The following is a 13,983-nucleotide window of genomic DNA, read 5'->3' as shown; positions in this document are numbered from 1 at the left end:
CTCTATACAGATTAAATTCAGAGAGAGAGAGAGAGAGAGAGAGAGAGAGAGAGAGAGAGAGAGAGAGAGAGAGAGAGAGAGAGAGAGAGAGAGAGAGAATGATAAATAGATGATAGATAGAAGGACAGAGAGGCAGGCAGGAGGCAGGCAGGCAGGCAGGCAGGCAGGCAGACAGGCAGATTTTAACTGCATAGAGCAGAATCTTAACTTTTCTCGGTTCCATTTTGAACTTGTAAAGTACAGCCTCTTTTTCTTTTTGATTTTTGTTGTGAGGGACTTAATTATATAAAATACTATAGCACAAGTTATAAGAAAACAATTTTAATCAGTACTTTCAAATGGCATATATACACACATATGGGAACTCATAAAATCCTGACAATCGTTTTGAGGTTGTTAACAATGTATTTGAAACTTACACAATTCCTATAATATAAAATTCCTGATTGGAAGAAGACTCAATAGAAAATAATAGCAAGGTGGGGGGTGGGGGTGGCGGGAATGTGGGAACTTGAGTTGAGAGGAGAATTTTACATCCCAGAGTTGTCAGGGGGGGAAATGCTGCCACTGAAGCAAGATTTAAAACACAGTCTTAAATAACACAATGTATTATTGTGAATGTGCAACTAGCAAGCTGATTTCATAATGTGGAAATGCCCAGTTTTGAAGCATCTGTGGGAAAGAAAGAAAAACTAGGTCAATGCCATGACTTTTCAAAGTCATGAGATACTTGTTCACCTTTCTGCTTCTATATCTCTTTTATCAGATATTGTCTTCTATTAAGGCACACTTGGATGCTTTGTTAATTACAGCTTATGGGCAAGTATGAATGCCTACAAGCATTACCCCAATTTTCTTTCTCCTGAACTATGGAAAAGTGCTGCCAGTGATTGCTCCAGGTTTTTTATGTTCTTTGTCCATAACTTCCCACAGACCTCAGAAACTGTATATTTTATTTTAGATCTGCTTTTCTGGTTGGTAAGGGGCAGGGCAGTCATACTATCTAGCAGGTTTTTTATTATTAAAACCTTAAGCAGTTTAAAATTCATATTTTAGACATGTGCCTGGAGAAAGATTCCAACCATAAATCTCACATTTTCTAAAATATAAAGTGAGCCTTTCATCAAATATAGAGCCTTTCATCTTGTACAGTATATCCCTTTATTTCCAATAAAAATTCAAGAAAAATAGTTGGTGAAGATGGTGGTTAACCAGGGGAGGACTGTGATTGTCAGAATTAAGGAGATGGATAGCTTAATTTCAGCAAATCTGCAGGGTGAGGAAGATTTATAGAGCACAGCTGAGAGGGACATACCCCACTCCTTCATTTGATCAGAAGGCATCAGCTGCACTGGAGGAGCAGAACTCTTATTCCTGTTACAACAGCAGCAGGAAAAAGTGATCTGGTGGAACAATGGTTCTCAACCTTTTTGTCCCAATGGCTAAACATTTGAAATTTAGAAGAGATGGACATTCTTAGGAAATGGCTGTCCTGCCATGGTGAATGTGGCCAATCACAAAGAAGACAAAGCACCAACTGCAATCACTCACCATTTTATCTTCAAAGAACCCCTCTGGGTAGGAGGAGGGGTAGGAGGACCCCAGACCTTATTGGAAATAAGTTATCTGGCAAATGTGGGAGATTCCTGTTTTGCTTTGCAGCATGCCAGTTTCCCATTCATTTTTAACAGTAACATCAAGTAGAGTAGGGAGTTTAGTAATGTTGTTTCCTGAGGTCATTTTGGGGACCAAATTTGAAAGTGAAATCTAAAGAAGAGGCAGCTAAAAATACTATCTTTAGAATAGTTAGTTGGAAGGAGAAGAGGAGAGAATATTTGTGTGAATTTTTATGTATCACTCATCAGCTTTTCCAATTTGTAGCAACCAAAAGCATTGAGAAAAACAAACCCTCCCCCTCCCCCTCCCCCAACTTTGCAACCTGAACAAAATATTGAAAAAGGTTGTCCTTAGACTGAAAGGGTAAAGTAAAAATATTGCCTTTCTAGAGTAGGACTTCAGTCCTCTTCCCAGCAGACTTAAGAGACCCCATGAGTTCAGTTCTATTTGTCGCCATCAATAGTAGCGATTGAGACTCCTGGTTCCTGGAATATCTGGCTGACCATTCATCCATATCTCTCGGATGATGCGCTCCCTTTCCTCCAGCCGTTGCGCTCTCTCAAGCTCCTCAGCCGAAGTAAAGACATTCATGTTCAAAGTCCGCTCAAATCGACGTTGCCGTCGCACAGACAGGTCTGAAGAGGTATCTGAGTCACTGTCACTCCAGCTACCATCACTGTTGCATGATGGCCTTTGGGTTGATGACTGTTTGCAATCAGTTTGACAGGAGATTTGGACAACTAAAGCCAACAAGGTCAAGAGAAGTCCAATGCAAATCCCAGACACAAAACAGAGGGCAGCTCGTTCAGGGTTTTCTGAAAGATGGAAGAGATTTTTTTTTAAGAAGAGCAGGAAATATTTTCACAAAGAGAAACCTTGCTATTGATAATAACTGTGTTAACTGTTTGCTCTTTTTACAAATCAAAGTATGTAACAGAACTTAGGCTGAAACACAAAATATTAAGAGAATACAGATGACACACAAATGTGGGTATTTGGAAACTTTAATAATAAAATAAACAAGCCAGAGCTAGCAGCCCTTTTTTCATCTTTGTGGGACACATTTTAAAGAAAAAGGTTCTCTAAGTTCAGCAGGGGATACAGTTTGTCCAAGGATACAATGGGGAGATAGAATGGAGAAGCCGCAAATGTTTAGCTTGGCTTGGGGTCTTTGAGGAGGGTTGAAGAGTCAAAACTGATGCATAAACCCTCCCAGTAATGCAATGATCCATTAGTATTTGGGCTTTACTGAAAATTGCTAACCATCATATTTATTAAATATTGACCATTATGCCACTGAATTTCAAAGGCAAAAGACAAAGGCAAAATCTGGGATTGAGTGTGCAGGCAGCCCAGCAAGCATGGGAGAAAACTACAAGAACAAATTATTAATTATTGTGATAACACAATTAGCTTTTGCCACATTGAGAATCACTGGTGAAAAGAGGAGGAAAATCAAATAATATAATTAGCACATGAAAATACTATAACTGGAATAGTCAAAATAAAATGTTTTTGGTGGGGGAAAATACTTTGGAATATCAAGGCAGATAATCCTTTTCCTAGGCCTAATTCTCTAACAAAATATTTTTGTTATGTCTTCTATATTCCTAGATGCCTCCGAGTAATAGCTATTATTATATAAAGATTCAGGCTCTGAAATAAAAAAAAGTAAACATATGTGCTCATTCATTGGCTGGTGGCTTATTTAATTCTCAGTGGAGAATGTATTTTAAAAATCTGAATGCATTTTGAAATGCAATTTAGCAATATATAGATAAATTTATGCAGTTAATAAGATGGCTGCTTTATTGATTCACCAATATCCACAGTATGAGTTTCCAACCCATACAAATGTTGTATTATTCTTCAGTAGCTAAAATGAAAAGGAAAGTAATATTGAGATGAAAAGCAGCAAGTATTAAAAATAAAAAAAGAAAGTTCAACTGCCAAATTAATAACAGGAAAAATATGCTAATTAGGAACTTTGTCCACGGAGTTGACTTTGAAAATGAATTTTAAAATGATAATAAACAGGACAAAATGAGAACTACCTTTCCTTCTCTTTAGCCTTTTTAAAAATAAACTAATTTTTACTATTAGTATTTATGGGGGAGAAATCTCAAAACATCCGTTTCAAACTAGAAACTACCATTTCAAGTTCAAGGCAAGCTATTCCAATTTTGTGGGGCTACTTCAAGCTCAAAACATTTCCAGTAAGTTCAAAATAGCTTTGGAACACTGAACTCAAAACAGAATGTTTTGAACACTTCTAGGAGAACTGTCTGTCAACAGCATTTTTGTTTCCAAAAGAACCTTAATTTTGTGGGGAGTGATCACCTAGCCCTGATAAGAAAATTGCTTGGTGAAAGAGCTACAGCAGCTGCCATTACCTTAATGTCCTCAGAATGTCTGTATAAGATTACCAGTTGTCCAGCAAAAGGAAGATATGTCCTCTATTGTGTCTTCAAGTCCTCCATCAAATACTGTCCAGTTTTTTGAGTAACTTTTTTTTTAAATGGACTATTTTCACATTCAAACTTTCAATGTATTATGATCTTGTAAACAACCCTTCTCTGCATCCATCATCCATCAACAGACTCAACATCCTAGATTTATACTATTTAATTTGTTTTCTGATTCCAGCAATTGGCTTCAATCCAGCTCTTTCAAATCAATGATTGCTATAGTCACATGATTTGTCATGCATTTCTATTGTGAAATTTGAAAAGCACATCCTCAATTCTATATTATAGCTAGTATATGGTCTTAAAAATAAAGATTTGTTGAACAAATATTATGATTAAAAAACTAGTTTTTCTGATGCTGCAAAAAATAATTTCATATACATATTGGCCTAAGTACACTTCTCCAGTTTTCACTATAATATTTGTCATGGATGCCAAGAAAGTTAAACAGTGACCTCCATTCCAATTTTCCAGGTCTGCCTTTGTCTATTTTGACATCTGGCAACTCTATGCCTGTAAGCCCTATACTGGCTCCCCAAGCAACTGTTGTAGCTCCTTTACCAAGCAGCTGTCCAAGAACTTTTGTATTCAAAAGCAAAACCAAGGAATTAAATCTATTCTCACAAATATAATAGCAGAATATGATATAGATTTCATAGAATGTGTAAATGAATAGCAGTACAAAATTTAAAAATGTCAATGGTAAGTACACTAGAAAAAAAAAAGAAAAGAAAATACAATCACAAATCCTAGATTACATTGGCCACCCATTCATTGGCACAACAGATGAAATATCAGTTCCTAGATGCTTAATGTATCTCCTGGAGTCAAGCACTTTATATTTGGAGGACACCATGGAAAAGATCCATCTCCTGTCAACCTGCACTGTATGTCAACTATTGGCAATATGAAACAAGCCTCTCCAGCCTGCAGATGTAAGGCAGCACATGTGGAGATCTTATTTCATGTATACTGGCCCCAAATTGTGTAGAACCTTTTACATTAAGACCAGCAACTTGAATTCAGCCCAGGAACATAAAGGCAAGCAAGCCAACTATTTCAAAATGAAAATTATATGTGTGGTAAATATGCAGCATATTACCACATTAGTTAATGGGGGACTTATTGTCATATGCACAAAAAGGGGATGTGACTGGTTTGTCATTCTAGAACTTAAGCTACCCTATTTTTCCCTTTCTATAACTTCCATTGAGATACCTAACTGGTCTGTTGCTGCTCATTCATCAGTAAAATACTTGGTTTAAATCTTCACTCATATGCCTGTCTTACTTCATTGTCACAAATAATTTTTAGACATAGTTTAAAGATCTTTACTTTTTTAAAGTACTGCTGCACAATAATACAATCCTGGCAATTACTTGCACAAGCATATGTGCAGACCCACTATATACTAATTGCTTTTCAATCTTCAGTTAAAGAATATTGCAAGATTGAAATATAGGGATTAGCATGAATACATGGCTCACATCTTCTATAAAATGAACCATTGTGTTGGAGGTAAAGGCAAACCACTTCCAAAATATTGCCAAGAAAACCTCAGAGACATATCAAGGCAGTAAACAAAAGTCAACTCAAAGGCACAAAACCCACAACTTTTACTAAAATATGATTGAAATATCTTAACATAAATTAAATTTTCTCTTGCAGCTGAAGAACTAGCTAATTCTGAATTATAACAGTTGCTCTTTTTCACTCAAATATTTTAGATAGTATTATTATTACTATTACCACCATTATTAACCACTATTCTAAAGGACCAAAAAATGACTTTATTTTCTCTTTAAGGATAGAATCAAAGGTCAGAAGGAGCACAGAAAAAAATATTTCGTTTCCACACTGGGAGGCTTTCAAAATAAAGTCCCTGGGAAGAGAATGTAAAGATTCTTGTATGCTTTGTTACAATATAACAAATATACAAAAATATAAACTCAGTGACTCTAGGAATTGTTTATTTTAAAAAAGAACACCTACTGAAGTAAAACTAATTTAACCAGCAGAAAAAATACATGTAGCCATTAACTCCTCAGATTACACAATAGAAAGTTTATATTCCTTATGTATCCCTGTGGGGAAAAAAAGTAATGAATACTAAAGTTGTGAGGAGCTAAATCTCTAGTGATAATAACAAATTGAACAGTCTGATAGGACCATAATAAAGCTTCAGATAAAATTGTGCTATTTCGAACACTAATGATACAATAGATGCATAATTAGGATAACAAGGGATTTATTGGGAAGTTTAATTTAAATTTCACCAGGGCCTGAATTTCAGATATCCAAAAACTACCTCCATTATGGGATAAAAAATAGTATCTGGAGAGGTATTTGGGGAAATCATTGAAAATACTTTAAAATACCAAATTTTATTCTAACATTTTCTTACCATATGCTAATTTTGATCAGGAATTGAAAACAAAATTGCCTATCTATGCCACATTGCTTTCCTCTTTTTGATGTGGTTCTTGTGTTCCACTTGGATCACAATTCCTATCATTTCATACCCAAAAGTAGATCATTAGAAATTACATACAATAATAATTATGTACAAAGCATCTTTCCTTTCCTTTAGTTCTCTCCAGAAATATAACTAAGAGGCATGAGATGAAAAATAGAGGACTATTGCAAAGAGATACCCTTCAGGAAAACATTCAACAGATATACAGTAAGAGTAAGAAGAATACCTGTGATAAAGGAATATGCTGATAGGATATTGCTGAACAAGGAAATCTCTGTGCTGGTACCTGCAGACTTCATACTTCTTTGATGTTCTCCTCTGAACTTCATTCACTGGAGTAGCAAGATCTGGGTTAAAAAGTAGGCTTCTGTTTCTTCTCCTCTGTTTTGGAACACAAGTAGGTTTGGGATGAAGCACATCTGATTGTGGGGTCCATGATTCAAGCAATAGAACTTTTCTCCTGCCTTTGAAAATCGTAGCAAAGCCTTCCAACCATTTCTATGAAGTTCACTGGTTTGACAGTCTGATTTCAGCTGCCCTCTCAGAATGTGTTTAAAACAATTTCTCCCCTGATCGCTTTTACTTTCACATCACTAGTCAGACTCCTCCAGAGGACTGAAAGAAATATACAATCAGAGGCATTTCCCCCCCTTTCCTGCCCATTTTGAAGTCAAATGTGCCTGTTGGAGAGCTCTAAAAAAATCAGAGTCAACAGGCAGCCTTCTGCATGGGTCTGGCTGTAATTCTATAGCTTGTGACAAACCCATGGCAAACAGTACGCCTTGCCCTCCAGCTTTATTAAATTGAGAGAGTATTTAACTCCCTTTATGACTTCCTAGAGAGGCTGTTTTTTTCATGCTCCCCTTATAACAAAGAAAACGGCTGCAATGGACCCGAGTTAATGATTGGATTTTATTTGCTGAAGTTTTGTAGCTTAATAGGCAGTTCATTTTTTCAGCTTGAAAGAGACCTTTTCCGACCTTACTGAATCATTACTGAGAATTCACTGAACCTTGATCCGTTTGTTAACTCCTTTGCCAGTAGTGAAAACATCAATAGTTTTAAAACAATAAACAATCTGAATGATGGGTGTCCCTAACAACGGTGTACTTCAAAACGAAGCCTTCCATTTATATCAACTAGTTTGGGCTTCAAGGAAGAGAAAAGGCTTGCTGTGTAAAAATTCTGTTTACCCAATGTAAGCAAACACGTGTTAACCCTGAAGGTCTGGATGAAGAGGTATATTAGGGATATCAGAAGCACACCACAGTCAGATGTATTACAGGGAGAATATTCCAAAGAATGGTGGCCTATTCGACTATAACCACAATCTGTTACAGCAAAGGAGGCAGAGCAAAAGATCCCAAACCCCATCTGCTTTATCATTACTAAAGGTCTCCCTCTACCCAAATTTTGAAGCTTTAGGGAAGTGGTGTAGGAAGTTAGCACCCACCCCTTTCCTGGAAGAGTGAAATATTTTAGGAAATATGAAAAAGGCAGAATATTATATTTCCCTGGATGAGAAATATGAGAAGCATATTTTACAGACAAAGCAGCTCCCACCTTCCTGCCCCCCACTCTTTGTCAATGAGCCATTAAGGCTTGGGCCAGTCTATTCTACATAACAAAGATCTACCTCCTTCAGGCAGAGCCATAGTAGGAATTGCCAAGATAGGATTAGCCCTCTACACAATAGCAGCAGAAACTCACCACATGTGACCTGGGAAGCACATGTGACCATCAGCCAGCAAGGCCCCCACCCCCTGGGAGTCTGACAACCAGTCAGGATACTCTTTCGGGGCCCCAAGAAATGCAGAACCAGAGAGAGCATAAAAACCCGAGGATTTTCTGTATCTGCCCTTTTTCTGTTCAGGAACTCAAGCCATGTGATCCTGTCCACCATTAAACCATCTTTCCAAGCAGTCTCCATGTTTCCAGTGTCTGTTTCCCCACTTGGAGCAGAACCTAGAGGGATGTTTCTTCCAACAATTGGCGAGCCAGTGGGACTCCAAGCTAACCTAACCAATGGACCAGGCCCAGGTAAGCCTCCCTTGCTAGCAGCAGACCCATTGAGTCTGTGGGTAGGTTTTCCTGGACCTTGGCCATTTGGAACTAGGTTTTAAAGGGGTTTTGAGTGTTGAGCTCAAAGGCTGCTTGGAAAGAAGGTGAGTACCTCTAAATTTTAATTTTAAAGTATGGAAAAGCATGGGAAATTTGTGTATGCCTGCATGTGTGTGAGTGAAGGCCCTTCTCCCAACCACAGCTGGATCTTGCTTCCTCTGTGCATTTCCTAACCGCAGAAAGACTAACAGTCTGGAGAGTATGGGGGTTTTGCCAGAGCACAGGACCTTCTGTTAGGGAAGGAGGAAGTGTGTGTGTGTGGGATTCCATCCAGAAAACAGTCTGATTTCACCTCTTTGAGTGACCTCTAGCCGCACCTCTGCCTACTGCTAGCTCCACCAAGCCATGACCGGTAGGATAGAGAAAGCAAGAGGGGGTTGCCAAATGTGGAACTTTGTGTTTAAAAGGAATGGAAGCCGAACGAAAGCCAAGCGTGTGAAGGGGGTTAATAAATTGTGAAAGGGAAACCCGGTTTTGTCCAGCCCAGACACAGGGCGAGCGTGTGTGTGTGTAAGAGGAGGTGCCCACACCTGGCTGCAGGGGTCAGCAGGTCCTCGCGGATCCCCTTTTTGGATCCGAAAAGTTGTGGTGATTCCCTGGAGGAAGGGGCCCATACTTCGCAAGGGAATCGAAGTCCTTCCCAGAGCTTTTTCCTCTGAAAACTGAGAGCGTGCCACCCGGTTAAGTCGAAGTGATCCTTCCGGAGAAAAGGAAAGGGTCATGGGTAGCGATAGTTCACGGGTGGCGGGGACCCCAGTAGATGAAGTGCTCGCGGCCTGGGACGCCAGGCGGGTGCCCATATTGAGGGGCATGGATAAAAGGAAATTAGGAAAATTGTGTCAAAAATGGGCTTTGCTAAGAGATAACACCGGGAGACAAATTTGGCTAATTAAAGGTACTTAAAAGAAAAGGGAAATATATAAATAGGAATGTTGGGGTTTTTGTTTGTTTTGTTTGTTTGTTTTGTTTGTTCGTTTGTCTCTCTGTCTTCTATGTAACCACATGGTATGTTTAAGTTTTGTGCCTTCCCTAATTTAACTGAGATTTATGGCGGGAATGATCAGTGTGTGTGAAATCTCAGAGTTCTGTTTTCTTTTTGTCTTCCTTGTTTTATGTGTGTGTGTCTAAGTCTTTGTGCGCCCTCGAGGTAATCGTAACTGTAAAATGTATCTGATCTCTAGAGACAACAAATTTTAAATTGTTAGAAAAGAAAAGAAAAAGGTTGAAACAATGAAAAATGGGAGAGAGAGAGGGAAAAAAAGAAAGAGCCTTTGCCCTGTACTTGTCTGGCCAACAAGAATAGAGTAAAGAGAACTTTTCATTTCATTTCTGTTTTTTTCTCCTTCCCTCTCTGTATCTTAAAGTAACAACTCAAGTTTAAGAGGAAACGTTTTAAGTTCATTTACAAGAAAAGAAAAAAGTCAGTCTTGCCTTTACTGTATGTGTTTAAATAGGTTTACCTGTTCATCTCTTTCCTGAAGCATGTGAATCCAGTTTTTTTCTTATCTGTTGTGTCTCCATTTTGATGAAACTGCATTATCTGTTTAGTAACTGCAATATTGTTGTGTTGTTTCTTTTCAAACTCTGCCTGCAAGCTATCTACCCCCCCCCCCATCTCTAATCCTGTTACAATGCCTTTCCTGGGAAGATTACCCACAAAGGGGGGAGGGGACCCTGTTCTCATGTCTTTCAGCCCTGCACAAAGGACTCTACAACCTGTGGAAGCAGAGCACATGGATCCAGATGCTGCCTCCAGAGGAGACTTTCCATCTGTTTGAACCAGGAATTGGGTTTGAATCCAGACTCCACTGAAAGTCAGCACAGCAACCAGAGTGGAGCAGATCTTCCCAAGCCTGACTGACCAGCCTTACTACCAAGCATGCTACCCAGCAGACATGAAAGAAAAGACCCTGAGATGTATAAGTAAAGACCAAAAGACTCTTTTCAGTTCCCAGAAGACAGCTGGAAAGACTATGGGGGGAGGGTGGAAATTCATTGTAAGGTTTTCTTTCTTGTCTCATTTATATTGTAATCAGTTTATTGTAAGAATTGTATTTGGGAGTGATTGTCACAGCAAGTTATGTACACTCTAGATTTCTGTCTGGTGGAGAGGAGAAATATGCCCAAAATGTTTGTATTGCCTGTACTGTAAAAGTAGCTGCATACACATGCACACACAGAGAGACACACTATTCAGAATTAGATTGAAACTATTTCCTTCATTTACCTCCACACAAAGCTTCTCCTAGGTTGATTTTTGCTCTGTGGCACTAAAAGCCCAAGGAGTCATATCTCCCTGCTAATTCCATGGGGAGGGGGCAATCCCCCTCAGGCAATTCCCTCACTTGAAGAGATAGCAGAAAAGTGATATCCAAAACCCAAGCCCTGACTGTGACTCACAAATGATGCTGCCCAGTTGCCCAGTAAAAGAAGATATATTGCACTGGTGGTCTCATGAGTAGAAATCCCAGGGCTCATTATGTGTAACACCAAAAAAAAAAAAAAAAGAATGGATATTGTACATTGGCTAACCTCAATTTGAACTCACAAATCCTGGATGCACTAAACTAAGAGCTAGGGCAGGTTCAGTAACCAACCCTTGGAAATGGGCAGCCTGTAATTTAAAGGAAAACTATGGCTGTGAAAAATTTTTGGGACATGTGCTTGCTTGAAACCTGACTGGAAGCTCACAGAAAGTGATATCTGAAATCTGAAAATAATTGGCATAGAATTTGAAATCTGAAATTAATTGGCATAGAAATTGGATACTGTAAAATTCTTTTTCTCCTGAAAGAACTTTTCTCCTGGCTGCTAGACTTTCACGGTTGAAAGCTTTCAAGAGCCACTGAAGGAATCCTTTTCTGTTGCCTCTATCAATGTCTTTCCCCTTTGCATTAGAGCAATTAAAAGCACTCATCAAGCCTCCCTGACCTGATCAATTTTAATCTTTTGCCAAGAACTTGTTTCAAAACGTTTTGAAAAAAAAAGTAGGGATTGTAGGAAGTTAGCACCCACCCCTTTCCTGGAAGAGTGAAATATTTTAGGAAATATGAAAAAGGCAGAATATTATATTTCCCTGGATGAGAAATATGAGAAGCATATTTTACAGACAAAGCAGCTCCCACCTTCCTGCCCCCCACTCTTTGTCAATGGGCCATTAAGGTTTGGGCCAGTCTATTCTACATAACAAAGATCTACCTCCTTCAGGCAGAGCCATAGTAGGAATTACCAAAGATAGGATTAGCCCTCTACACAATAGCAGCAGAAACTCACCACATGTGACCTGGGAAGCACATGTGACCATCAGCCAGCAAGGCCCCCACCCCCTGGGAGTCTGACAACCAGTCAGGATACTCTTTCGGGGCCCCAAGAAATGCAGAACCAGAGAGAGCATAAAAACCCGAGGATTTTCTGTATCTGCCCTTTTTCTGTTCAGGAACTCAAGCCATGTGATCCTGTCCACCATTAAACCATCTTTCCAAGCAGTCTCCATGTTTCCAGTGTCTGTTTCCCCACTTGGAGCAGAACCTAGAAGGATGTTTCTTCCAACAGTGGGAATGGCTTATTGAAAAGGTTCAAGGTATGTTTTAGTTGGATAACAGAAAGATAATAATGTGCAGCATAACAACATCTAAGAACACACAATGTTGCTTTTAAGCAACTCTATTATAGTGCAATTGTCCATCACTGCAACCATAGGCATACATTCCTAATCATGATTTTGCCAAAATGACCAAATATGCATCTTGACATCACCACATAAGCTCCATCTTTTCATAGTTGCATTACATTGTCATATGCAATTTTTGTAAAAGGCAGGCTGTATTGCAAACATCACAATGCAATACCCTGTTTAGGAAGGGTATCTGGTGGTTCTTTGGAGTGTGTAAGAAGTGCTGTGCAGATCAGCGATAGCCCGTAGGGATGCAAATTGGAAATGATATGTGGGGGTGCCCAAGAGATGCCACATAGGTCGAGAAAGGTGTGGGAGGGACGCAGTTTGGGGACAGTGAATGGGGGTACAAAAGAGGTGCCTTGCAGATCAGAAAAGGCACGAGACTTCTATCTGACACTGTTCAAGGAGGGCATGTGGGGTTGAAGTGTGGGTCTGGAGAGGCATGTGATAGGGCAGCAGAGGTCAGGGAAGGACACAGAGGAGTGACATGGGCCAGGAATGATGTGCAGAGATTCCTTCCTCCTCCTCCCTTCCTCCCTTCCTCCCTCCCTCCTTCCCTTCCCTTCCTTCCTTCCCTTCCTTCCTTTCCTTCCATTCCCTTTCTAACAGGCAGATAAGTGATTGCTTCAGTGGGGCAGGAAAGAGTGAGGGATTGTAAAACTGGCTGGGAAACTGTTATGGAATGCTGAAAATGAAAATCACATGACCACAACAGCAGCCTGCAAACATAGTGGCAGCCAATAGCACTGAAGCAACCACATCTTTCCCAATTTCATTCCCTCGGGAGTCACAAGTCCTGGATTTTGGACACAGTGATACATCATTTCGCCCAGTTAAAGGGCATGACAAGAGTTTTAGTAGTATACAGATGGTGGCAGTAAAGAGGAGGGCCCCCACTGAAAATAGAATATATCAACATTATAGAGATGAAACAGTGAAATGCATCCCCAAATTGTAATTCTATCTGGAGCTAACAGGGGAAGAGTTAGTATTTCCAGTTCTTAGGAAGCACCATTTGGCATTATTTATTATTAGATTATTTTCACCCTGATGTCCATTTCTCAAGTCAGTTCCAATACCTCTTACAGTGCAAACAAATTAGCACAATTAATAACTATTAATAAGAACTAGTTAATCAAAACAAATTGATGGCATAACCTATAAAAAGAAGCATTAAAGAACAAACGTGAACATAAGACAAATATTGTTTAGGTTAATTGGTTGCTGCTCAAGTCAAATACTCATTTAGAAGCATCTTGCATTATTGTTTAAAATCCAACAACAAACATTTTAGATGCATTTCCTGGTGTAATAAATTCCAGTTCTAGGGACTAGTACCAAAAGTGGCCTCTCCACTAGACATTCCCAGATAGTGGTAGAAACTCATTTGAATACAGGTAGTCCTGGGATAATGACCATTTGTTTGGCAGCCATTTGACATTACTCAGTTACACTCAATCCCTGAAGTTATGGGTATTGCAATGCACCATGGTATGTGATCAAAATTTGTGCACTTGGTAGCCTGCCCACAACCATAAGGGCATTTCAACTCCCTTGAAATAATGATCTTGTATCATTATCCTGGGACTTGTACATATTTGCCTTCATTCATTTCAAATCCTCCC

At 39.3% G+C, this 13,983-nt stretch overlaps 1 protein-coding gene across 4 annotated transcripts in view; it reads right to left on the bottom strand.

Annotated features, from left to right (window-relative positions):
• Positions 1-305: 305 nt before the first annotated feature.
• The window catches only part of EVA1A (eva-1 homolog A, regulator of programmed cell death), a 35,306-nt gene continuing 21,628 nt past the window's right edge, over positions 306-13,983 (bottom strand). For 3 of the 4 annotated variants that reach the window (XM_034426822.2, XM_034426824.3, XM_034426823.2), the window contains exons 2-3: positions 6,788-6,942; positions 306-2,432 (exon numbers count right to left, since the gene is read on the bottom strand). In XM_034426822.2, coding sequence (XP_034282713.2) covers positions 2,074-2,432; positions 6,788-6,890 — 462 coding nt within the window. In that variant the 5' untranslated portion in view covers positions 6,891-6,942 and the 3' untranslated portion in view covers positions 306-2,073. The remainder of the gene's footprint in view (positions 2,433-6,787; positions 6,943-13,983) is intronic. The other variant, XR_015731214.1, reaches the window with a different exon arrangement.

This window comes from Pantherophis guttatus, chromosome 1 (assembly GCF_059756535.1).
Source record: "Pantherophis guttatus breed Tessera chromosome 1, ASM5975653v1, whole genome shotgun sequence".
NCBI classification, from domain to species: Eukaryota; Metazoa; Chordata; class Lepidosauria; order Squamata; family Colubridae; genus Pantherophis; species Pantherophis guttatus.
This window is presented reverse-complemented; position numbering and strand designations above follow the sequence as displayed.